Raw genomic sequence first — 25895 nt, 5'->3', positions numbered from 1 at the left:
GGCCTGCACCATCTGGCACCTGCGCGGTGATCGAAATGCCATTCAATGTGAGGGCGGGGAGGATGGAGAAGCGTCACCTGCAGGCCGCTCAGCCAAGATCCTCTCCACAGCATGCTGCCCGTTCAAAACGCGTTCGTACCGCCTTTGAACGGGTTGTCCTTGCTCGAGCCGTCCGCGAACACGAGCTGTGGGGCCGAAGACTGGGAGGTAATCTGAGCGTGCCACTGATGCCGAACGATCCCGTCGCGTTCAGCTGGCTCCTTTCACAGCTTCTTGTGCGAAACCCCGAGTCGGACGAGGATACGGCGGGCAGCGGCGAGACCATTTGACGCCTTCGACGTTCGTGAAGGTACAACAAAGGGTGGGGGAGGAGATATCGTAGATCCTCGAGGACCAGGGGCCAGGGAGCGACGAATCCGGCGGTTTTGAAGTTACTATAATGCCTTGTAGTCGTCCTTTCGTCGTCGCATGGAGCGTGTGGACACTCCGAGAGCTTCAGCAAGGACGACCCGCGACCGGCTTTGAATCAACCGAGTAGATCGCACCAGCCTCGATATCTTGGGAGATAGAGCACCCAGGCATGATAGGGAGTGAAGCAGAGACAAATGGAGTGTATTGGAGGGCACAAAGGCGTTGTACGGAGGCTGCAGGCGACGAGGACGATTTTTCGATTTTTTCGATTTTCTCGTGTGCGTTCGTGCAGCTCGCGTGTGATGCGCGCTCGCGTATCATCGGAGTTGGTCGGGCAATCATTTCGGAAACAGCTGTAGCTCCTCGGACCCTTCCTCATCGGACGCGGAGGGTGACGCCCGAACGGACCACATACGAGGTGTCCGTCGCTCCATGGTCCGCCTGCCCACGCATTACTAACTCGTCGGCTCTCCTTCCCCGGGCTGTCCATGCAGGGTCAAGTGCAAACTCAAGGCCTCAAGGATCTCCCGACGCTCGCCTCGGGACAGCGCCTGCCGTGCTCCAACTGTAACGAGCACGGTCTTAACTACGTGTACGTATCACGATCCACCATCTCTCCTTCCGCTCACGAAGCTCCGCTCTGATTAGCGACGAGTTTGCCGAGGAAAAAGTCGTCGAGCTCAGACGGGGGCGCCGCCTCCAGAAAGTGGAGTGGGTCCTCTCCTTCGGCATGCGCGGCCCCGTCACGCCTGTGCTCATCCCCGCCCTCCACGCAGGGCTGTGTACGGCAAGGTGTCCAAGGAAGATGCGGACCTGCACACCGTCCCGCCCCAGAGTGTGATCCCTTAGTCGAAGCCTGTGAGCCAGCCACCTTCTCTGCCACGGCACCATCGATCGCTCACAGCCCCTGCGGCGCTACTAAACCCCACTAGGACCCATCCTGGAACCTACGGAGCGGTTCAACGGCACGTCGGACTGCCTCTTGTTTCCTGGCCAACTCATTGTGCTTGTGCTCGTCGTCTGGGCTGCAAGCTACGGCCCTGAAGCAATTCAGTAGTTGCGATAATGCATCATTTTCCCGCCTCACATCTAGGTTGGAATAGTGAAGCTCTGGTTGGAATGCGGGCCTCTTGTTGGAAAGTCTGTAGTCGTTACCAACTTGTTCCAACCATTTCCTATTTATCGGTTGGAACTTGGCAGGTCTGCTGAGTTGGAAAGCGTCAGAACGGTTGGCTCTGACCCAATCCGACGCGTGAGACATCAGCAAAGTGAGTGTACGCACAGCAGAGCTCTGTAGTGCACTGCAGTACGTCAGAGTGCGCTGTCATTATTTGTAGTTCAGACGAATAATGATCTGATAGTATCCATGTTTGGTAGATTATCGGCAGCGACCTGCATCTGTCGGACAAGACGCTGTCGGACCAGACACTATCAGACGCCAACGAACGCCAGATCGAACCCCAGCGGGTGAATGATCATTATTTAGCCTATGTACGACATAATATCATCTGCGCAGCCGCCATACTACAGTGCATGTTTGACCCGACACAGACCTGTCGAGTGCGATCAGACACAGGTGTTGACGTCCATTATGGACCGTATGGTATGCCTGGTGCAGTACATCCATTCACGTCATGCACGCACTCATAGCGGGTGTGGGGGACAAACTACTGCATTACTACATTATAGCATCGAGTGAGGTACACATTAGAAAGATCTACATGAATGCGGATGGCAGCGCAGTAGTATCTGAACAGACTCGTGCCAGCGCAAGGAAATTTGACGACGTGGCGGGCGGGCGTCCTCTGCGCGCGCGTGCGAGCTAGGAAACGGTTGTCGTGTCAGCGGGATTGAGACCGACTCACTCGTCATCGATGAGATATGCGCATAGTACGTCTTCTCACTGAGCGCGCCCTCGTGCTCATAAAGCGGCGGCACGTCTCTGACCTTCTGTCGAAGGACGTGCTGGCGGAGGTTGTGGCCAAGCTCGTGAAGTTGGTACGCAGCGTGGGTGCGCTGCTGCGCGGCGGCGTCGGACGGTGGTCAAGCTCCTCAAGCGTAAACACCGTGGTCTCGGGCACTAAGAGGACCGGGGCGAAGCAGCCGAAGCCTCTGTGTGAGGGGTCAACGCTTGGCGTCAGCGTCGCAAGGCGCCAGGGGAGGGCGGAAAGCGGACGTAGTACTTCCAGTTTGAAAACCAACCGAAAGCGCCTCGCAGTGCGGGGACCCGGGTGAGCGCGATGTTGCAGTTGATGGTCCGAGCGAGGCGCGGTGAGCGCCGAGTGGGCGGAGGAGTGGGATGGTGCATACAAGAAGCAGGGCATCGCAGTCGCATGTAACATGCCCACCTGCGCCGTCGACGCTTTCCCCCACGTTTCGAGAACCCCGTTTCATTGAACAGTAGAACTACAGCATGTACTACACGCCTACCATAGGGCTCTGCCCTCGAGGGCGTTAAACGAGGACGACAAAAAAAAAGTAACATGCCTATGTCGCGCCGCGAGCTACCATGCGTGGGCGATGGCCTTGACCCCGCCAGGGTTATCCCAGCGGATGCGGACGGAGGGGCCGAAGCCAGTTAAGGGACACGGCGAGCGGGGGAAGGTGGATGCGTAGGGCGCGGAGGGATGCATCAGTTGAGTCCGGGTAGGTGGACGCGTTGAGCTTGGGAAGGTGCTCACCTGAATGCTGAGAAGTCGCATTCCTACTCCTCATAGACTCGAGCGGAAGTTCATCGCTGCGCTTGCTTTGTGTTGGGGGTTGGTGAAGCGGGACGAAGGCAAACAAAGGGGAAAGAGGTTTGTACTGCCGCAGTGCGGGCCCCAGTGGTATACGTAAATGATTTTATTGAGCCAAGTTTATGTCGACCGGGAAACTGTTGCCAGGTGAGACCAGACTGTGCTGTGCTACGCTTGAACTGGGTAGCGACGGTTGGTCAGAGTGACCCGCTGATATCGACAAGAGTCCGTGTACTAGCTATGTATGAAACGGGGAGATTCGAGAGTCTGATGAGGGCACAAGTGGCACTGTGGAAAATGACACCCGAGAGTGTCCCGGAGGAGAAAGCGGGCAGAGTTCGCGAATGCGGAGCAAAGGAAAGGAAGACAAGCAGAGAGAAGGATAAACGCGAAGGGAATGGGGATGGCCACGTGGGGCCCCCCTGTTCGCACATGGTGGCCAGGAAAGCACGGTCGCGGAACACTTTCGGAACGCGCAAAACTACACCATGGGCTGTGTGAAGGTGCGTGTGTGGTAGGGCTAGTGTCGGACGCGAAGGCAGCTGACGCCGTACATTTTCAGAGACGGTCCGCACTGTCAAGTAGGAGCGCGCGCGATGTTCTCGGTATCCACGCCGGCCCCAGTCCACTGTGAGTGTAAACTCAGATTCTGAGCCTAACTTGGGTCGTGTTCTAACGACGGCGGACAATGGGTCGTAGACGCGAACACGGTCCACACGCGCACTAAGTTCCGTTAGGAACCGAACGATGCACAGCAGCCCTCTATGGAAGAGTGCTCGGGACGCAAGAGGAGGCTGCACAGCTCGAATTCTTGCACATCCCGTTGAGATACGTAGTGGTAGTAGAGAAGCGCCCATGCCGAACCGGGCAAAGCGCTTGGCGCGCAATAAACCCAGCCTCATGGGGAACCTCGTCCCAGGGTTAGGTCCGGCATCACCAGCATCCCACTCGCGAATACCCATCGCGTACTTGCAAACACCCTTCTCGCCACTCCGTGCTCTATGACAGGTCTTTGGCTGCTTCCAAACATTGCGACGGGTTAGTGTCTTCGAGTGTACCACCCACACGAGGCTTCCCTCGTGTTGTCGTGGTCTCACAGATGACCAGCCGCGCTCGCCTCTTGCTTCGACAACCTCGCCGTCTATATCATCTCGACCTCAGTGCCTTTATCCCGCATGACTTTGTGAAACGCAAGGTGCGACTCTGACGCGTTCATTGTCGCCTCTCGTCCGCGAAGAGTACGCCAAGTGGTCCACGGGTTCAGTCATTGCTTCCACCAGTGAGTTCGTCCTCCCTTCATCCCCACCATGTCCAGTAACGCAAGTCTCGCCAACGTCTCTCAGCCACAGCGATCCTTATCGCTCATTCTTCCCGTAGGGGTCAGGGCTGCCAGAGCGTACGGACTTTGACGTGTAGACACGTCGTGTTCGTGATCTTCTGGCCAGGAAGACCTGCACGACCCCTGCGTGCACCAGACATATGCAGCTTCAATGGGAGATCCTGGAGTGGGCACCCAGTGTCTGAGATTTCACTGGCGGCATCTCGCTCCACCTCCGAGCGAGCGGGAAGAAGAGCTCGAGCCGCACCGCAACAGGGGAGAAGCTAGATCGCCGGGCATACGGTGCGTTGTTTTAGCCTCGGGTCTTCGAACCCACGCTCATCGCGCGTGCAGGTGAAGATCTCGGCGAACGTCGCGGAGGGCGTTGCTTCGTGTCCAGAGCATGGTGCGTGTCATGCGCTGAGGACGCTCGACCTGTCCTCCACGGTCCCCTGCAACAATCCGTATCAGACACTATCGCTGTCATCCCCGACCTACGCGTGAAGAGTCATCGACCTGGAAGAACAGTACGAGGCGCCAATCACAAGATGCTCCGCTGAGAGGCACCGCAGGAGTGTCCTCGACCTTAGAGAACAAGGCGTTCCCACACATCGTCGGCACGATCAAAGTCGCGTCCAGCGAACGCTATTCCACCTTCTGCTCCACCGCCCTCTCGGTCGCGCATGCCGATCGTTCGCAGGGCAACCTCAGGAGCACGTGCGTGTATGTGCCGTGCGCATCTCTCCGAGCCAACGCTTGCTGGAGCTGCGTTATATCATGGGCAGCAGAGTACGTGAGTTAACATCCTCTACCCGCCACTCGCTCGTCTAACGCTCTCCGCGCCCGCAGGCCAAAGTTCCTTCGCGCTGCGCGGTCTACCTGCTGACCTGTTGGTGTCTCGCATCGGCACGTCTCTCTCCTCTCAATGTTCGTTGATTTCCCCAAGAATGCCACCCAATTTCCAATGCGACTCTTTAACTCCGGAAAGCTTCCCGACACTCACCCCTCCCCCTAGTCGTCTTTCGCTTTGCCACATTGGCTGGCTCGTCACACGGACGATCGAACCGGCTCGCCAGGCGTCAAACGTAGGGCCCCGCGCCCTCTCCGTTAACTTCGTATCTTGCTACAGGTCGGTCGCCTTCCCCGTCCCGCCGCACGTCCACTCATACCGTTATCTCCGCAACCTTCTCCCCAGCGCATCCCGACGCCAGTCTGTCATCTGCATTCGTCCAACCTAGCCGCGGGCCCAGACTTTCGCAGGTGGGAGCAGGCCGTAGGCCGCGAGCCGCGTCATCAATACCCGGCTCTCTCCTCAAGGTTTCCGTTGCATTCTACCGCACTTGATGCTTTGTTTCGGAGCCGCGATCTTGCATGGGATCCTCGCGTCGAGCACGAGATGGAGTACTGGCAGCGCCACAAACTACCGTCCGACTCCAAAAGCCCCGCCAGGTCCGCACTTTCCGCAACGAAACCGATCGGGACCATCTGCACTTCCCGACGGCTCTATCGGCGTGAAGTTCCCCACTGGGCATAGGGCGATGGGCTGTTGGATGTCGAGGACAGATGAAGACACCGCGTGGAGCGAGGGACGCCGCTGCACACGCCACTGCACGACCACGCCGCCTCTCGTTTTACGACTGCCGGCAGCCGCTCTCATCGCCTCTTCCGCAGCCCCCCCGCGACGAGCTCCCCAGTGGGCCACCAAACGCGCCCAAACGCGCCCGCCTGCTCCCTGTTATCCTCCGCCCCCGAACCTGTACTACAATGCAGGCTCAACCGGGATGTCTCCCTCGTCGATCTACGGAGGTTCTTGAACCCGATGCGCGCTCACCGACGACAAGTACTACTTCGAGGCTGTCCTTCGAGTCGGCTTGTGCGTTGAACTTTCTTCGTCTTCTGCGATCACCCCGATCCTCGCTCATGCGCAGCTCCAAACCTTTTCCCTCGGATTGGATCAGTCTGTCACCCCCCGCGACCAGCCGTGCTGGTGCCGCGTCGAGGCTGTGTCTTACATCGTCTCCTTCATCTTCGTGGGCGTCATATACTTCCTGCCCGCAAAGCACCTCCATGCCAGCCAGTACGACGTCCTCGAGCTCTTCCACGACGTGCGTCCCTGTCTCTTCATTGCACGCGCGGGGGAAGACTAATGCGCGTCGAGCAGACAGACAACATTCCAGCCCGAGATCAGCCGGCCCATCGACCTCCTCCTCCAACGCGGCAGAAGACATCTTCAAGACCGCCTGCTACACCTTCTACCTCCCCGTCGCTCTCGTCATGCGCCTCCGCGGCATCCCCCAGTTGGCTTCTCTGGTCGCCCTTCTCCGCGCGCCCAGCCCGTCCTTGCCCTCCGGGCGAGTACCCCCAGGTCCTGGACGACTTCCCGGCAAGATGGGACGAACGTTGTCGATATCAAATGCTCCTGGTGCGTCAACGCCATGGTCGCGCTCGCGAATTTGACTCGGCGCGCTGCCCTCTCGTCCTCGATACTAGCTGTCGGACTCTGCTTCCAAGATCGCAGATGGCACTCACGGGAGACCCGGCTTGAAGTTAGCACTGCCGAGGCTTCGCAAGATGGCGCATCGAAGGGCAGCAAAATTTACAACAAAATCCTTGCGAACGTCCTGTAAACCCTCAGAGTGAACGAAGACCCACGGCAACAGGAGCTCGCTCTCAAGACCCTCGCGGCGTGCCCAGAGCTAGTCGCAGGCTACTGGCCGAGCGCGGGGCTCGCGCTCGAACCGCGCCTGCCGTCCAAATGGCTCGCCAACATCCCGCTCTTCGGCGTCGTTGCCTCCCTCCCCGTGCCCACCGCCTCGTTGTTCCTCGCGGAAAGCGGGAGCAGTGGCGCGTCGCTGTGCCAGCCGACTCCGCAAGCGCCGCGATCATCGATAACATCCTCCCCACGGTGACCATCATCCGCTCATACGTTCGCAAGCTCAAAAACACAGCAACTTCCACATCCTCCTCAAAGCCTACATCATCACCCCCACTCCAGCCGTCCGCGCGGCCATCGTCGCCCTCATCCGCTACATATTTGCTCCTGGTGTTCTCTTCCGACACGACCCCGACGAGATCGCACTGTGGCTCGAGTATCTCCCCCGCACTCGGCGTGCCCCCGGCCCACAATCCCGTGACGGTGTTCCCCCCACGGACGTTGAAGGGGACGGCGTGATCACGTTCCTGGACGCTGCATCAAGACGCCGTACAAGTACGTCGAGGACCTCCGGCAGGCCGCGGGCGCGGGCTCCATCGGGCCCTGCCTGGATGCGGTGCCGAGCCCGCTGCTCGCGACGGTCGTCGAGCAGCTCGGCGCGAAGTTCGGGGTGCAGCGGCTCGCCCCGGCAGACGCGCCGGTGCCGTTCTCGTTTGCCAGGAAGCTGATAAGGGCGTATGCGAACCGGATGTCTGTGCTCGTGGAGGGGAGTTCTTGGTGAAGGTCGCAGAGTTGCCGCAACGTGAGTGGTGGTCCCTTGCTTTTTTGCATTTCCTCTGTTCTCATGCTGAGCGCGTGGCTTTCCATCCGATTCCGAGGATGGACGGAAGATCGCTGCGCATGAGCTTGCGGACTGGCTGCGGCTCCTCAACCCGAAGTTGCATCCTTCTGAGCTCGCCCGGCTCGCCCTCGCAGTCGACAAACTCCATCCTCCCGCATTGCAAGAGCTGCTCCAGTGTTTCGACCCTGGACAAGTGTCTATATGGGATACGGCGGCCAACGTGGGCGACTTCACTCGCATCGCTCGATGGTGCGTCGACTTGCTGCTGCCATCAAATGCGTCTAGCTCACTTGGGCATCGGTATCAACTTTGACGTGCAGAGCGTGCACTGTCACACGGGCTCCCCCGAGGGGGACGACTTCATGAGGATATCACTAACAGAAAGCATCTTTGGCGGGAGGGCTAACTGGCGAAGCCGTTGAGCGGCATGAGGCAGCATGGGCGCGAGCACAGACGCCTGTGGAGCACGCGGTTGGCGAAGGGCACGCGGCGAAGGGCGCTTCGGTGGTCGGCGATGGGTGCTGGCGCCCCCATGGCCGGCGAGCGGTACGCGCGGCGCTCAATCTTCGCCACACACGTGTCTTAGATTGCACGGCCTCAGGCCGGAATGGGCGAGGCGCCGTCGGCGATGCTTGCGTGAGGCGTGATCGGCGATGGGTGCGCTGAGCGCCTGTTGCGGAGGGCGATGGCCGGCGGCGTCGGAAGCGGACGAGATGTGGAGGAATAAGACTAAAACCTCGTTTATCGCTTAGGAGTGTTGTGCGGTATTTTAGTATATATGCATTTAATGTCAGGAGTCCGGAGCCATAACACATGGAGGGTGCGGGACTAAATGACTGGCGAGAACAATCCGAGTGATGTGGCAAGAACGCAGCAACCTTGTCCAACGCGGTTTTCAATGGCCCCAGTGGCGCGTCCTCGACCAGCGCGTGCGCCGTGTGGCTCGGCCTGCGCCACCGCGATGCCAGACAATGCGACTCCTCGCAATTGCGCAACGCCCCCGGGAATCCCACAGTCGCCAAGCGCAACGCAGATGGCAGGGGCCTTACCGCCTCCTCAGACGGCAAGATCCGCCTTCGCTTCAATCCCCATAAAGGCCACCCACTCGCCTGTCAGCGTTCTCGCATCTGCAATGGGCGTGGCTCCGCCGCCCATGCCGCTCAAACTTGTCATCTCTCATATCCGGCTTCAAAATAGCAGTCCACTCAATGCCGACGTCTGGGAGCATGAAATCCGTGAGCTCGGACTCGCTTACAAATACCCCACTCCCATGCTCTCCCTTTGCCAAGGATTACCATCGGCGTCTGTCATGGGACGGGCCGGCGCCACGGGCCAGCGCTACGCCAGACGGACCTCGCGATTTCTTCAAGGCTCGCGCAGGGTTTCTTTTTGACTCGTTTTCTTTGTTCTCGCTCTCGCGTGCTTCAGCACCGATCGCGATCCACTTTTTATATACACCCGTTCTATTCAGACACAACTTTTTTGAACACCACACTCATCATCTCGTCCGTCTCGGCCCCATTCCGTATCGTTCTCGTGCCCGTCTCCTGTGTGCTTATCGCCTTCGCCCGCACCATTTCTCGCCCACCGAGCTGGTCGGTACGAGAGGTGGTCATCGAGCTGTGCCATCAAGGCTGCTCGCTCGCAATCTCGCAAGCTGCGGATAGACCGCCGGAAAGGAGGCTTCCCTTGAACTCGTTTCTCCTGGGCGCGCTAAGCCCGTGCGCATAACAGCGTCCCTCAGAGCATCTCCGTTTCTTTCACTTCCAACAGCCACCCATATGAGACGCTCGACCACACGGAACACCTCGGAAATCATGCGCAGGGAGCGAACCCTCGGGTGTTATTTCAGACCCTTTTCGACCACTGAAGTTGGAGCTTACCTCGGCCTTTTGCAGGCGTCTCCGCTGTCTATCCTCCCAAAACCGCCCAAACCCAACTCCTTTCGGCCCATACAAGACCTCTCGTGCCCTCACGGACCGCACAATGAGGCAAGCTCCATCAATTCTGCTGTGGATGCTGGCTTGCATCCTGGCACGTGGCGCTTTTTCCGCCCGAGAATCGCTCATGCGTGCGGCGCTCCCTGTCTCCCAAGCCGCCGTCCTCATCATCCGCGATGCGTATCACTCGGTTCCCTTGCACCCCTCGCAATTTGCAGGAGCCATCGTCCACATGAGCCCCGACTCGTTCTACGTGCGCAATATTTGGCCAGGGGCACAGCTCTGGGGGGTCATAAAGACACGTCGAGGAGGCGGTCTTCGGCATTTTCCGCGCGGGCGGGCGGGCTTGGCCAGGTCTTACACCGGGTGGACGACCACTTGTGGGTCCGGGTCCTTGTCGCCATGCTCGATGAGGCCAACCGTCGGCGTGCAGCTGCACGCCAGCGCATTCATCTCCTCGGGGCCAGGCGCACTCGTGGTGCCCGCCTATGGTGGATGGGTCCACCCTCCCCTCGGACAGCCGCTTCGAGCCGGCGCATCTCAGCGCTGAGCCACAACTGCACGATTTTATTAACAGGGTTAGCCCAGCGGCACGCTGTGCATTGTGTTGTTGGGTCATTCCTGCACCAACATGGTATCGCGGCTCTCCCCACGGGTGCCCTTGCGCGCCGGTGTGCAGTTGAGTGGGCGACTTGGGACGGCCTCTGCACAGACCACGTCTCTGGAGGCATGCGCAAGGGGCCGGGCGCATGCCGTCAGAATCTGGCCTGGATTCACAAGCAGGTCACATCTCCGAGCTATCGCGCCGATTCCATCCTGCGGCCACCGGCTGCGACAAGGGAGGGCGCCTTTGCCATTGCCGCTTAGTGGGCACGCGCCTGGTGTTGCCGTCGCCGATGGCGTGCGGCTTTGCTGGCGCAGCCGCCGCCGCCGCCGCCGCCGCCGCCGACGAGGCCGCGGCACCTTACCGGCTCCTGCAGCAGGCGCACCCGCGGCTCATTCGCGTGCCAGGCCGCCCCAAGCGGCACGCCGGTGGAGTCCGGGGGCAAGTTGGCTCGCTCGGCGATCGCGTCGCCCGTTGCTACGAAGCGCCCGATGGCTGCGGCGCCCCTTTTCACGCCTTCCTCCCCTGGCCGTGCGTCAGGCGCCTCTCCTTTGCACTTTCTATTGGTTTGCAATTGATTTGATGTGTGGGTGCACGGTTAAAAACCCCTCTTGCTGCAGGTTGCCTCACCGCAATCGCCCCCCACCGACGGCCTCCATGCATATGCCCCTGCTTCCCATTGCGTGCCAATGATCATACATGCTGCTGTGTTCTATGACACGTAGACACCGCTGGCGTGGAGAACCCTCACCACGATGGCCTGCACGGTCTCTGATGGCGCTACCGAAATGTCCTCACCGCCCCAAATCTTGACCATATCGCGACGGTTGTACCATGACACGACGATCCTTGTCTCATCGACCTCAGGCACACCATGCTCGATCACATTGGCCAAGATTACGACGGCCGTCCCAGGTGTGTAAGGGACTGAGTAGCCGAGGCCTCGAAGCCCCATGTACGCGCTGTGGCCGTAGGTTCCAAGGGTTACGAGAAGATCGCACCAATGCTTGAAGGTGTTGACGTCGCGGTGGTACGGTGTTTTCCTGTTAAAGACTATCTGGAGGCCGATGCTGGTGACAGGCCAGGGGAAGGCGGCATCTACATTGTCGCGGAACAGCTCGCCCACTTGTTCATGCTGGTTAGGAGCGAGGATGCGCAAGACGGCGTCCAAGATGGCCCCGATTTGGTCTATGGATTTGAGCCAGCACTGCACCTCATCTGTTTCGAAGGCCCGAGATGCTCTGACTACGCTGCTCTGCTCATGAACGTGAGCATTGCACGAGTTCGATTGGTATGCACCTACGAATCTGGGTCGCATTTGAGGAACTATGCCAAAAAGGCCGCACCCTCCATCCGCGTGGTCGTTGAACAGTTGCTGGTAGAGACGCCACGACGACGTGCTGGCGGTGGGCTTGTCTAGGTGCTTCTTGAGCTTCTGGGTCGCTTCCAGCAGTTCGTCCTACATGCTCAGTGAGACGAAACTTCAATTGTTCAAGCAAAACAAAGACGCACATGGCGAGATTTTCGGAGCAGATTTGGGAGCGCCCAGGCCAAAGGCATCTGATCGGCGTCCACAATAACCGCAGCGCTGTGGATTGCATGCGGAATCCCACAGTCCGCCATGACGTGGGCGGGGAAATCACGTTCCAGGCGAGCCTGCTCTAGCTCGTTCGCTATTCCATTGACCTTGGGCACCGCGTTGATGTGATCCCGGAGCCTCCAGCTCATCGAAACTGAAATCCGGTTAGCCACCATCGCCCCACGCATCAATAGAGGTACGCACACTTGTTGCGAAGGGCCTCGCGCATGACGTCCGCTGCATGCACACAGTCTTCAAACATCGCTGTTTCGAGGCCCTCTGGGGGGCAGATTTCAACCAATTTGGTTGGGTCGCTGTGGAGCCCGTGCTGGAGACGCCGCCCAAGAGCCGTGAGCATCGTGCTGTATACGGCCTCGCCTAGCTGCCCCTCGTTGTTGTTCATGTTGATGTGCAACGGCGTAGTGTGCGTGTGATTTCGCGCTAGGCTGATCTGCTTTGATAACGATGTTCGCACGTCACGCCATCACGCGCTGTGGCCGTGTTTGGGCGATGCTGCTGGCCGCCGATCAATAATTGTGCTGGTCCCCGGTTGCCCAGATTGTCTGAACGAAAACATTCAGGCAGCCCATGCAGCCGCCAGGCAGTCAGGCAGCCACCAGCACGGCGTCTCGTGCGGATGGTAGTCTGCGAATGGTAGTCCGCTTGCATATTTACATGGCGTCGTTCGAACGCGCCGATCGGTAATGCCTTATGTGTCTGCAGGCGTCTGCATGTCGCCCTGTCGCGGAGGCGAGGAACGAGTGGCCGCGACAGGTGCTACTACATCGCCTTCAATGGGCTCGGGCGCAGCGAGGCTCTCTTCACGCACACCGTTCGCAACTCTCGACGGCCGCTCACGCTGAAAGCGTTCACAACGCGCATCAAATCCCTCGCGGCTGAGTTCGCCTTCGGGACCCCGACTGGGCACATCACGAAGCCGGGGGAACTAGGATCGGAGGAAGATCGCAGCCAGCCAAGGTCTGTCGGCATCGATCGTAGGTGTCTGTATATGTCTGCTGCTGCTAAAACCTGACCAAGAATCGTCTTTTGAGATCATCAATGGCCAATACCCGCTGGCGGTCTGATCTGGCCTGGCCGTTGACAGGCGCAGAGTTGATCGGCGCCAGTCGGAGCGCCAGCAGCAAATGGCCTCATATCCCAACGGAATTCAGATCATTTACCGAGCGCTGCATGATCATGCACGGATAAGAACAGACCAATACGGCCAGTTCGAAATGTCCCGGATTAAGCTTTGTAAACACATGATGTATTATTGAATAATAAAACTTGCGACAGGCTCGTATATGACATGATGAGACACTGAATAGATAACGGCATAGCATGGCATGAAGCGAAGGCGAGGATCTGCATCTCCCTCTTTGGCTTCCTGGACGAGACACGCCGCCTGTTCTTCCGCTTCGGGAGCCTGCGTTATCCAGAGCCGGAGGAGGACCCGGACCCTCCGGCGTGAGGAGCTACCTACCAGGTGAAAAGATGACCCCTGCTTGCTCGATTCCCGCTGATCACCCGCTCCTCACCCAGCCACCCCTGCGCGAGAAGACACCCGCGCGAAGACGCCTACACTGCCCACGCGGACAAACACGACTCACTGCCGCCCCCTCCATCATCCATCCTCACCAACGCACTCTGCACGGCCGCCAGCACTCGGTCTTTTTCTTTCTTTGTCATAACTTTACTACTACTGTACTCTTACTATACTTTATCCGGTATCGCTCTCTCTCCATCCCCACTCATACGCACCCCCGAGCCCCACCGGGCTCAATGGCACGCCGGCTTATGCCTGCCGGCGCGTTTCGGTCCACTGTGCCTTCGGGAACGCTCCCGAGGGTGCATATGCGAAGACGAACACCCCCAGTGCAATGCGACCCTATACCTACGAATACTTTGTATGTTACGCCTACCATAGGGCTCCGTCCTCAAGGGCGATAAACGAGGATCCAAAAAAAAAAAAAAAAGGATCTGCATCTTCTTCAGCCTGCCCCCCACCGGGCCCTGGCTCGTCAGCGATCTGCGCCCCCACACCAGGAGTAGCAGCGCGCGGACAGCCGACCTTGGAGACGTATACGCTTGAGAAGTTGAGCGGGACCAGGTGCGCGCTCGCGGTCACGCGCCGCCGGCCGCCAACGAGCGCGCGCGCGTGGACAACTCGCGGAAGACGGTGGGGAGGGCGCCGCAGCCACCCGCTGAGGTAACCACGACAAGGAGGCGGACGACGAGGGGGCGGACGCGGCCGTGGACTCACGTCGTGCAAGCGCACCAAGCTTACGCGTATCGTGGGGGGTCTGTGTGTGCGTGTGAGCGGGGATGACGAAGTCGGAAGGACGACTCGACGAGCGAAGCAGAGAGAGGTGTGACAGCGAAGGGGGGAGGCATGGGTAAGGGCGTACATGGAGGAGGAAACAAGTCAGCGAAGGAGAGCGGAGGAAGGACAGCACACTACCTCGCTGTCTGTGATCCCAGAGCACGTCTGCTTGATGTTGATGTCCCAGTCCGTCAGGCTTGCCGCGCGCGAGCGCACATCTTAGTGCATCTCGTGCTCTTTACCGCCCTTGCTCGACACTGTGTTGATGAGCTCGTCGATGTGTCGACGTCCTTGTTGAACACGTCCTCGACTCTTGTGCCTAGTACCGGTGCACACTGTCAATGTGCGCCGGGCGGCCCGGGCGCGACGAGGTGTTACTGAAGTATATACACTGAGCCAACCTGAGAGGAACATCTGCACGTACCGGATTTAATGTAGTAAAGAGTAAGCGGGTGGAAACTCATCGAGAGCGTGTCCCCAGTACACAGGGAATGTTAGCGGCAATGAGCAATATGTTCGAATACTGGGCTACGCACGCTGATAAACAGTGTTGCCCTGGCCCCCACTGACTATATGCGCGTGAATCGTGACCTGGGAGGGGAACCTATCGTCATCAAGGAAACTGGTATGCGGGTCTTGTAGATCGCCTCACATACCCTTGGCATACCGATGCCACCGACTGCGACCCACTGTACACCACGCGCGGCGCACACCCCACACCGCAACGGCCTTGATCGTCTTCCTTGGCACGCCTCACGAGGGCGGCACGCGTGGCAACGACGATCGACCCCGCCGCACTTCTCGATGGGCGCAACAACGCAATCACCTACGTCGCCGTCTCCAGCGACATCGAGCACGGCCCTCCCGCTCTCTCCGGCCACCGCGTCACGGTGATGTACAACCTCTCCTCGTCCCGTCCCCACACGAGCCTGCTGGGCTCACCACGCGTGCCCAGGTGCGCGTTGCCGTTGACGCCATTTGAGCGGCCGCACTCTTCACGCTCCCCATGTCCACGACAGAGGGCGGTACGGTCGGGCTCCGACGAAGCGGGTGGGGAAACGGATCGCGTCAGTAATGGTGAGAAAAGCAGAAGAGGACGGCTTATACGAACATTGATGGAGGCAAATGTGTTTCGAAGGTGGGGTGGAGGTGGAGTGAAGAGGTGGCCCGTTGGAGAGCTGAAGAAGGCGAAGACTGGTGGGAAACTATCGGGGAGCCGCTGTATAGCAGCTCAAATAAGATTTGACACGAACGGGCACATACGTCATAAGCAGCGACAGCCAAAGGTTTCGCGGTCAGGAAACGGTCGGTTCCGGTCAATGTACAGAACGCAAATGATCAGTCGCGATCTAGCCTTGATCTGGGCACAGTACCGAGTAGATCGCGACCGGTCGAGGGTCGGTCGTAATAGCCTTGTGCAGACAGCAACAATCTCTGGAGACGAAAACGATCCGAAGGCGCTGACCTGACGATTCTCGATCGCCAGCTGCCGACCGGTTTCCTTCAGCACCGATCAGCTTTGTCGGATTTTCCCCGGATTCGTGATGCAACGCTGGCCTGCTGGAGGGCGCACGAGGCGCGGCCAGTAGGATCGATCATCCAGCCGTCATCGTCATAAGTTAGAGGAGGTTACGACGATGACGGCTGGATGATCGAGCCTAGGCAAGGGCAAGTGGCGCCAATCCGCGCCTCGTGAAAGGAACGGAAGGCGTGGGGAGCGCCGTAGCTGCGCCTGGGGTGACCGCAGCAGCGGGGCGATCGTCGCCGACGCAGGTTTCCTGGGCGGCGGAGAGCGCGGGGCAGGTGGCGTTGGTCTTTCCCTCGTGAGGGGCGCTGTTATGCGCACGGGCTTAGCGCGCCCAGGAGAAACGAGTTCAAGGGAAGCCTCCTTTCCGGCGGTCTATCCGCAGCTTGCGAGATTGCGAGCGAGCAGCCTTGATGGCACAGCTCGATGACCACCTCTCGTACCGACCAGCTCGGTGGGCGAGAAATGGTGCGGGCGAAGGCGATAAGCACACAGGAGACGGGCACGAGAACGATACGGAATGGGGCCGAGACGGACGAGATGATGAGTGTGGTGTTCAAAAAAGTTGTGTCTGAATAGAACGGGTGTATATAAAAAGTGGATCGCGATCGGTGCTGAAGCACGCGAGAGCGAGAACAAAGAAAACGAGTCAAAAAGAAACCCTGCGCGAGCCTTGAAGAAATCGCGAGGTCCGTCTGGCGTAGCGCTGGCCCGTGGCGCCGGCCCGTCCCATGACAGACGCCGATGGTAATCCTTGGCAAAGGGAGAGCATGGGAGTGGGGTATTTGTAAGCGAGTCCGAGCTCACGGATTTCATGCTCCCAGACGTCGGCATTGAGTGGACTGCTATTTTGAAGCCGGATATGAGAGATGACAAGTTTGAGCGGCATGGGCGGCGGAGCCACGCCCATTGCAGATGCGAGAACGCTGACAGGCGAGTGGGTGGCCTTTATGGGGATTGAAGCGAAGGCGGATCTTGCCGTCTGAGGAGGCGGTAAGGCCCCTGCCATCTGCGTTGCGCTTGGCGACTGTGGGATTCCCGGGGGCGTTGCGCAATTGCGAGGAGTCGCATTGTCTGGCATCGCGGTGGCGCAGGCCGAGCCACACGGCGCACGCGCTGGTCGAGGACGCGCCACTGGGGCCATTGAAAACCGCGTTGGACAAGGTTGCTGCGTTCTTGCCACATCGCTCGGATGCGTCTGGCGTCCGCTTTTCGCGCCGAGCTCTCCACGCAGTTGAACACGAGGCGCATGAAAGCGGACGCAGCATTGAGACAGAAGGACGCGACGCCTGTGGCGGGGATGGCGGGCGCGCTGGTCAGGGGGCATGCAGGCGCAGCGGAGGCTGACCGCGCCTGGATTGAGGTACGTCTCCGTCAACTTTGATGTTCACTGGACCGCGGCTGATCCCACAACGACCGCGTGGTAGGTGGGAGGCAGAATCGCACGCGTAGTCCTACATGGCGACAAAGGGGCTGCTGGAGAGGAAAATCCGCGCAGGCTCGACATCCGCTATCGCCATTTCTGCGACGGCAGCAACCTCTCCAACCACTTCTGGCTCCCCATCGGCGTCCACGATCACCCCCACGCCGTCCGTCTCGCCTCCTGCCGCCCACGTCGCCCTCTCTCATCTCGCTCCCACTTGCTTCGCCACCGCATTACCCCCGCGTCGCCGTCTTCCCCTAGCCTGCGTCTCTCTCCCTCTCGCCCGCCTCGCCCTCGCCCTCACCCACCTCGTGTGCCTCGCACCCACGTCACCTGCATCGCCAGCGTCTCACCTCCACATTGTCTACCCAGCCCGAGCTCACTCTCATACGGCCCACGTAATCCAACGTATCGCTCACTAAAGACGAGCTCGCCGCCGACCAGGACCACGTCAAGGACGCCAGGGTCCTGAGGACGTTCTCTGCGAAAACGCTCTAATTCCTGAGCCGCACAGAGTTCTTATGGTCCCCGGGCCGTCTCTTGTGCCCTTAGCCTCGACTGCCACCACCACCTCCCTGTCTTGTGATCTCCTCGCACGGCCTCCACAATGTTATCTCGTCACGACCCCGCCACTCCTCATGATTTTGGGGCTGTGGACACTAGACACACGGCCAGCTGGGCGACTCGGCGGACTTGCCCCCGGAAAGAGCCACAGAAGGATACATGGCGCGCCTCATCGCTGCGGCTGTGAGACGTTCTACTTCGTCCTCCTCCGCGCACACGCCGATGCCGTGTTCCTCCCCGTTGGCAGTGCGTTGGACGACCATGGCACACTCGGCGTTGGGTGCAGGCGCGACCTTCTCAACTCCATCCGCGCTCCGGACGCACACCGTCCCCATCCAACCCCTGCTCTCCGACTTGGGCCATGAAGGCAGGATGCTCCAAGTCCTCTTCCTCCACGCGGGCCCGCACCATCGCCCACGCCCGCTCGATGCACACTGACAGCCTCCTCGCTGGTTGGGGTGCCGCGCGGCACAGCTAATCAGGCACGCTTGACGTGCCCGTGCCGTTCCTCGCCCGATGTTGTTCTCGGTGCTGAAGACGCACGCGTTCCCCATGCTCGCGCTCGGGCAGGCGTACTCCGCCTTCATCCCCATCCGATTGGCGTGACACGCAAGAGCCAGTACGTGGGCCTTGCCGGGCGTGAGCACGTCGACGCCATTGCGTGCACCTGGTGGCATGGTGGCACCTGCGCGCTCTTGCGCAGGGGCGTTATTATCGACGCCGGCAGCCGCGTGCACGGGCATGAGGACGCCGAGCGGCCGCACCATATCCGACTTGTCCTCGTCTCCTCCTGCCGCTCTTTGCCACTCATCCCGTAGCCTGCCGGCCGCGACCTTGTTCTCTGGCGGTGACAGCCCACTGTGGCGCTGTACTTGCTTACTGCAGCGTTATGTAGTTCGCCATTTTCAAAATATCTCCTTGCCGCTGCGTCATGCCCACTCCCTTCCCAGGAACATCCAATCGGGCCAACATCGTTGAGCGATATAGCTGCGACTAAATTGCAATAATGTACTGCTAGTTCATTACAGGATGGTCTACTCTTAATAATTTCGGCGTGTCGTTCACCAATGGAAGTGGCTTGTGCCTATTAGCCTTGTGGCCAGCCACTATTTCAAACCAGGAGCAGAATCTTTAAGATTTTGAACATATTTGCTTCTACACCTTGGGCGCGACACGTCGATTAGAGAGATCTGTGAGTCAAAGTGTCCAGCTCCGTCAAGCGCCCTCATGCGTGCCGATGCGCGCCATCAGTTCCCACACACGGCATTGGCGATCGGCTACGGGGATCCGGCGCCAAATGCGCTCCAAATCCCTCCACCAACCCTCCCCTCCACCCACCATGGCTTCTGAGCCGATCACCCAACAAGGACTCATTCAAGCTGCGTCTCAAGTTCATTACGCCCTTATCAAGAACCCCTCACCCCATTGCCCCAACGTCACAATATGGGTGCCGTGGTTGGAGTACACCATTGGTGAAGTTCGCAGGGCCTTTTACGAAGGAAATCTGCCAATCAGGAGCATTCCGACGAGAACGCTTTCTGCGTTCTATGAGATGGAAAAACGCGACCAAGACCCTGACTATCCGTCCTCCATCTGGAACATCAAAAACTTCAGCAGCAACGAAGAGGCGGTGGCTCACTACGGCCTCGATGTTGGTTTGGAAGCAAACAATCAGGGCGACATTCCCGTGCTCGAGTGGCACGACGTCAAGGAGACTTGGTGGATTGACCTCAGTGAGTGCTTTCCCATCGCCGATTGCTCCACGTTTAAAAGACGCCAGTCACGACGCAAACCGCCGAACCTGAAGCCTGAAGAGGCACAGGCATGATGCACCGTGGCGACGCTGATGTGCATCCACCGCCGCTGGTACGTGCACGCGTCCGTCAGACGCCCGCACGAGCTCCGCGCCCTCGCGCGTTGCACATCCTCGTCCCTCGCATCCTTGACCCTCGTCCCTACGGAACGCCACCGACCCCCATGGTCATTCTGGCGTCATGTTTAGCTACATATCCACACTCGTTTCTTCTCCTTTTCGTCCCCTCGTATCCCTCATTCCACGGCCCCCATGGTCAGCCACGCTCGTTGCCCCGCTCCACCACTTGTTTCTCTTATTTTCCGGACACTTCCCATGACACCCAGACTTGTAGATGTGTTTCGGGCGCTAGTTTCGGTCGTATTCACGCCATCGCACCGGCCGCATTTGCATGTATTTAGACTCGACTCGCACTGGTTGCCATTCAGTTCATTTTCCTCGCATTTCTGTGCGTGTGTTGTGTGCTTACTCCTCGACTTCGCCTCTACTCGACCTCATGTCATCTCATCTCGTCTCATCTCGTCTTCGTCGCTCATCGTCATCGTACACGCTGCCTATCGACTATCGCCCGTCGCCCGTCGCCCATCATCCATCACCCATCGCCCATCCGCCCCCTCGTCCACGTCTAGCGTCTCTCTGCTTCTCTTCCTCCCCTCTCCTCCCCATTCGCGCATTCCGTCCCCCTCCTCCTCTGCGACACCCTCGGACGTTCTGCCCCCTGGTGCTCGTTCACTCGCCCGACCCCCCGTGTCTCACGCCTACACGGACTCGACCTCAGCCCTCACCCTTTATCGACTGTTACTGGAGTTGGCATCACATCAACGCCCTCAGTCAACTGCACAGAGAAGCTGGGTGTCGCGCTCACGAACCAAATGGATCGGTGATGCGGCACGGTGGGTGAACAGAGATCGAACGAAAGCGACAGGGATAAGGGATGGCGTTCGTTTCCTGGTGTCTAAACCTACGCCTACGTGAGTTTGCATACGTGGCCATAACTGCATAGCATAATCTTGATTCATAATGGTCGGGTTCGGGGTAAGTATTTGTGGCTCAGATGGATGAAGAAAGGGGGTGAGGGGGAGGTGGATTGTTTTAGGCATGCGCTGGAAAGTGGGCGGTGACGAAAATGGAAGGCGTATCGCCATGCGGCGCAGCGCAGTCTTCCTTAATCACCCGCCTCCTCCTCCTCCTCCTCCTCCTCCTGGTCAATGGCACGTGTATGCACATTCACCACAACGACGAAAAGGAAGGGTAAGTGCTCACGAGGATGCGGGGTAGACGAAGTCGACGAACATCTGGACGCTCTTCAGAGGGGAGCCTCATACGGGGGCGCCGATGGCAGTCGTCCCGGTCCCTGCGTCCGTGCGTGTCTTGAAGCCGGCGTCGAGCCGAGTGTTGGCGCTTGCTACGGGCGCGTCGATGTCCGGCCATTTTTTCGTGGCCGTGGGGGTAGATGCGACGTGGGTGGGCCACAGTGCATGCGTCAGCCGGCACGAGGTGTCCGAGCTCAACCGCTGGCGTGACAAGCGCATCAGTCTAGAGCGCCGCAGCAACACGGCAAGATCGGCGGAGCCAGAGAGGCAGGGAGGGAGAGGAAACATCTGCTCGCCTGCCCAAGAGATGGAAACGAGAATCCGACGCACCTCGGACTTGGTGAGAAAAATTCTTGTAGCTCGTGCTCCCAGCCTTGCTGGCGTCCGGTAGGGCCTTGTGGAGGGGTGCGGTGTCGATGCGCAGGCTGACGACCGCGCGTCCACACCGGCGGTGATCTTGACGAAATCGTTGTGGGGCATGTCTCGTCGTTTGCGACTTCCATGCATGCCCAGCATCCCCTGGTGCTGCGGGCGTGCAGCTCGTGGAGCTGCGCCACTGGCCGTGGCACACAGGTGTGGGGGTATGGAGGTGTGGAGAAGGACGCCTCAGGAGCATGCCGGGCGCTGAGTTTGTATGCCCTGCCCGATCGCGTGCCTGCGATGATGGCTCAGCAGCACGCCTCGCAAAAAATGCTCACACAGGGAGTCGGGAAAGAAATCACAATAATAAGGATGAAATGGCTTACTGGTGGTGTGGCCATATGCGCGGGTTGCGCCATCGATACCGGGTGGGATCAGAGCTTAGCGCATCTGGGTGACGCTTGCTGTGAGGAGGGTGCTCTCGTTGACTGATCAGATCCTCAGGCCCACCTATGGAGATTTCCAGGGCCATGGCGCTTGGAGAGGGAGGGGGGAAGAGTGATGCCTTGAGGCCTTGAGCTTTGGACAGGGCAATGTGCGCGCTCGCGCCGACGAGCGTAACCCCGCCAACGACGTACCCGTGGAAGATGATGGGGAGGACCCTGGTGGTCGTGCTGTCACCACTGCCCACTGGCCCACGGGTCCTGGACCCGGACGATGAGGAAGAGGCCACCCCCAGGGCGGACGCGGCCGTGGAGCACGTACGTGCGTCGGGCCTGCGCGTATCGCGCCAGGGTCTGTGCGCGGCGTGCGCGCGTGCGTGCGTGCGGGGGAGGGGAGGATTACGAGGCAGTAGTGAAGCGAAGAGAGAAGCAGATGCAAGAGAACGAAGGAGGAGATGATGAGGGAGGGGTTAGGGTCCACATGGGGGGAAAATGGGTGGAAGAAAGCACATTACCGCGCTGGTGACGAAGGTGTTTGTGCTCCTCAAAGAGCACGTCCGCTCAATGTCCATGCCCGAGTCCGTCAGGATCACCGCGCGTCCTCCGGCTTGTGCTCTTCATCGTTCTCGCTCAAGATGGCGTTAATGAGCTCATCGACGCAAATTTCGAGCCCGACCCGGACCTGCTAGCAGCGCACGCAGGCTTGTGGCTGCATAAGCGTGCACTCGACGACAGAGACAAGATGCGTTCCTAGAGGAACAGCAGGCAAGCAGGAGCACGGGCGGGAGGTCACTACAGGGGTACTCACAGATTCCCGAGATAGAGGAAAGAGAGGCAGGTGGACCGCCGCAGTCAAAGACGTGGTGACCTCGGGCGGAGGGGCGTGTTGGTCTTGTTCGCGGTGCCGTCGACGCCAGGCAGATGGGTGGCCCAAGGCGCGTGACCGGTTATTTGTATCACCCCTCTCGCCCGTATCGCAGGTCCATGCGAGAATGAGAGTGAGACGCTCACCACCTGAATGCCAAAGTTGCACTGGCTGCGTCGAGGACCTTGGGATTCGTGAAGATGTGCGTTTTCCGGAGTATATCATGCACCTGGGAAGGGGCCCCTGCGCCGGAAGCCCTTGCCATGGGCTCTGGAGGGGGGGCGGTAGCTATGGGACTCTCGACGGTGGGATTGAGTTGCATAGGGACGTCGGGCCTCGTCTATGTCCCGAAATGTCCATGGGGCTGTACGACTCGAGGGAGGAGCTGGTCGGGTGCTCGTCGTCGTCGACGTCGCATACATAGATCGTTGTCGTTGTGGTCGACACTGTACGCAACCCAGACAAGTCCAGGAAGCGCGGCGGGGGCGAAGAAAGACGCGGTATGGCTGATGAAGTGGCTGGGTGGAGGCCGGAGAACTGGGCCGCGGACCAAAACGATGCCGCTAGTGTGACTATTGGCACGGCGGGGACGTGCATTGGCACCCTGCATCACCGTGGCACCAAACGCCTGGACGCCAGACATCGACGCGCTGGCCCTCATCGACCACCGTGGTCTCTCCCGTTGTCGCGGCCATCGCGGCCACGAACATGGTGCCCGCGGTGGACCCCTGCGCGGCTGATGTGGCTTTCCATGACCATCGCGCCCGTCGTCTCAGGGACCACACCTGGCATGATTGGATGGTGAAGTCGATGGCTGAGCCTGGTGGAGGTGGCCGAGTCGCCGTGGCAGTGCGTACCCATCTTTCATGCGCTCGCGCGCAAGGACAGGGTGACGGACCCGACGTACCAGAGTAGCCAATGGCCGTCCTGCATGGGTCTATGCCCCCGACGCTTCCGGACCATTCCACCTCCCGGCCGGTACCAGCCAGTCGATGGGCAGCACCTGCAATCAGCAGTCGACGCTCCCCAGTCAACCTCCTCGGACCACCACGGGCCATGGACCTCCTCTTCAACAGGCCCAGCAGCCCCCAGTAGTCGCGGCATAAGGTGCGCCGCGTGTGTGCGCCATCGAGTGCGCCTATACCTATGCCACTCAGCTACACGTGTTCACCCTGTTGAGGACTGAGAAGGAGAGAGGGAACGAAATCGCCGCAGAGGACACGGCGGGGATGTTAGGGATGGATAAGATTCATAGGATGAGCCTACTACAGCAAGTACGGGGGGGGGGGGGGGGGGGGGGGGGGGGGGCTATGGGCTGTCGACGATGCGTGGGAAACTACTGTTTATCAGAACGGAGACGGTGGCTGGTCCGGACTCCGAAACTGCACGCGCAGTTAACACACTTTCATGCCATTTGTATGGACCTGGCTGACAAGTCCGCAGGCCGGCAATATGCGCACTGGTCCACAGGCACGAAACAAGGCTCAATCCGGCTGGTTACAGGGCCACATGGCGTTGCATCATTGGAGGTGTAAATTACATGCTCCAGGCATTACGCGGTGTAGTTTAACACTGCGCGGCTCTGATCACCAAAAGCGCACTGCAGGAACCAAGTCTGATCTGCACCGAGTGAATCGTGTGATTGATAATTCACAATGGGGTGCTTGGGTAAGAGAGCCCGTGCACCCAGGATGTGTTGAAGAACGGCAGCACAGGTGGTGGATCCGCGTATACGAAAATTCGCTTGTCACATCACCAGTCACCCACAATGCACATATCCCCAGGTGCAACGTTAAAAGGCGATCGGCGCTGTTCCTGACCGACCCAGCTTGTCTGCCCACTGATAAAGGTCTGCACAGCGCCCTGAGGCCCCATGCGCTTGCAGTGGCTGGCCTGGGATCCAACTTTGTATGCCCTCAGATGCCCACCGCTCCTTGCAAATGCACCCCTATTATGTGCCTTTGTGCTCCAGGATGCTGTAAAGCTAGACGCCTTATTACGGTGCGCAAAGACGAAGAGGGAGCATGGTGAACGGGGAGTCGCGGGGGTGCGCGAGGCGTACGTGATCAGCGATGTGTGGGCGAGGCGCGGTCGGCGATGCGTGTGTGTGGCGTGATCGGCGATGGGAACGTTGGGCGTCTGCTGTAGAGGGCGATCACCGGCGACGCCGGGAGCGGACGAGATTTGAAGGAATAAGACTAGAACTGCGTTGATCGCTCAAGAGTGTCGTTCAGTAGCGTAGTATTATACATGCCATGTCAGGAGTCCGGAAACATAACGCATGTGCTGGGCTGAACGAGTGGCGAGAAGCGTTGTGCGGAACGGATGCGCGGAACGGGCGTCATGTGGCATCGCAGCGTGTCATAGACGGGGCCCGGCACGCCGGGGCGACCATTTTTCTGGGAGCTTTTCTGGGAGCTGTTTATAAGGTTTAAAATCCACGTGCAGCCAGAAAAAGTGTTTCTATGGGTTTCTATGGGCGAGAGAAAACCTTACTTGTCTTTCTCTCGGCTTTAATGTGGCACTAGAAAGATGCTCGCCCCGGCGTGGGGATCCTGACAGATGCGCAGCCGGGGTGCCTTTGCACCGCATATAACGCGCGCGCTGTGCGTGCATACGCTACAGCAGCCCAGCATGGCTGATGCATACGTGCATCCTGATCCTTTGATGTGTACTTAGCACATTCGCCGCTCCCGGAGCAAGACGGCTCACTGACCAGAACACACAAACAGCCCCCGCTTGGCAGGGCGGGACGAGAAAAATGACGTCATGGTTGAGAATGTGGGGGGCTGCACTAAGCACCGACGGCGCTTATATGGCGACCTAGGCCTCGGTCCTCCGAATCCGTCCGGCATGCACCCATACAGTATGTAGAAGTGAGGGGCGCAGGACCGTCGGGCGTTGGCAGGATAAGTATGAGGCGGCGCGAGCGCCTGACCCGGTCCGACCAGGGGCGCGGCAGCCACTCCGATGGCGAGGGCAGGCGCTGGCGCCACCAGGTCTTGCGTTGACCCGGGGTTGGGACATGCGCTGGGGACGGTGGTACACTTTGCCAGGCCTAAGACAGCTAGGCAGGCGATAATAGCATCCAGCTCTGCCTGAGTCTCAGTTGCCGAGTCGTCGGACGAAGAGGCCTGGGCTTCTGCGCGCTTTCCACATCCGGCGTTCACGTGTAGTAAGCC

General features: G+C 59.5%; 5 protein-coding genes across 5 annotated transcripts; 3 read left to right on the top strand and 2 right to left on the bottom strand.

Moving 5' to 3' along the window:
* Window positions 1-899: 899 nt before the first annotated feature.
* BXZ73DRAFT_101987 (uncharacterized protein) lies at window positions 900-1468 on the top strand (the record flags this gene model as incomplete). The annotated part of the gene is made up of 4 exons (XM_048015080.1): window positions 900-1003; window positions 1060-1122; window positions 1188-1246; window positions 1344-1468. 4 exons carry the CDS (start codon window positions 900-902, stop codon window positions 1466-1468), a joined length of 351 nt encoding a protein of 116 aa, XP_047877334.1.
* A 2988-nt stretch (window positions 1469-4456) lies between these two features.
* Window positions 4457-7901, top strand: BXZ73DRAFT_101986 (uncharacterized protein; the record flags this gene model as incomplete). Its single annotated transcript, XM_048015079.1, has 9 exons — window positions 4457-4528; window positions 4822-4873; window positions 5040-5184; window positions 6238-6259; window positions 6309-6576; window positions 6629-6777; window positions 7128-7321; window positions 7416-7605; window positions 7665-7901. 9 exons carry the CDS (start codon window positions 4457-4459, stop codon window positions 7899-7901), a joined length of 1329 nt encoding a protein of 442 aa, XP_047877333.1.
* Window positions 7902-17386: 9485 nt separating this feature from the next.
* BXZ73DRAFT_78027 (uncharacterized protein) lies at window positions 17387-18891 on the bottom strand (the record flags this gene model as incomplete). The annotated part of the gene is made up of 4 exons (XM_048022786.1): window positions 17387-17535; window positions 17709-17836; window positions 18025-18777; window positions 18800-18891. 4 exons carry the CDS (start codon window positions 18889-18891, stop codon window positions 17387-17389), a joined length of 1122 nt encoding a protein of 373 aa, XP_047877332.1.
* A 367-nt stretch (window positions 18892-19258) lies between these two features.
* On the top strand, window positions 19259-19731 carry BXZ73DRAFT_101984 (uncharacterized protein; the record flags this gene model as incomplete). The annotated part of the gene is made up of 2 exons (XM_048015078.1): window positions 19259-19652; window positions 19700-19731. The coding sequence occupies 2 exons, from the start codon at window positions 19259-19261 to the stop codon at window positions 19729-19731; spliced, it is 426 nt and encodes a 141-aa protein (XP_047877331.1).
* A 1166-nt stretch (window positions 19732-20897) lies between these two features.
* On the bottom strand, window positions 20898-25484 carry BXZ73DRAFT_78026 (uncharacterized protein; the record flags this gene model as incomplete). Its single annotated transcript, XM_048022785.1, has 16 exons — window positions 20898-20933; window positions 21058-21341; window positions 21376-21725; window positions 21792-22109; window positions 22442-22530; window positions 22657-22810; window positions 22860-23053; window positions 23134-23285; window positions 23327-23533; window positions 23621-23857; window positions 24117-24206; window positions 24315-24333; window positions 24481-24917; window positions 25083-25131; window positions 25210-25332; window positions 25440-25484. The coding sequence occupies 16 exons, from the start codon at window positions 25482-25484 to the stop codon at window positions 20898-20900; spliced, it is 2784 nt and encodes a 927-aa protein (XP_047877330.1).
* Window positions 25485-25895: the final 411 nt, after the last annotated feature.

Source organism: Epithele typhae (assembly GCF_022376455.1).
Source record: "Epithele typhae strain CBS 203.58 chromosome Unknown BXZ73scaffold_28, whole genome shotgun sequence".
Taxonomy (NCBI): domain Eukaryota; kingdom Fungi; phylum Basidiomycota; class Agaricomycetes; order Polyporales; family Epitheliaceae; genus Epithele; species Epithele typhae.
Note: the sequence above shows the minus strand (reverse complement) of the source record. Positions and strands in the feature narration are given on the sequence as shown.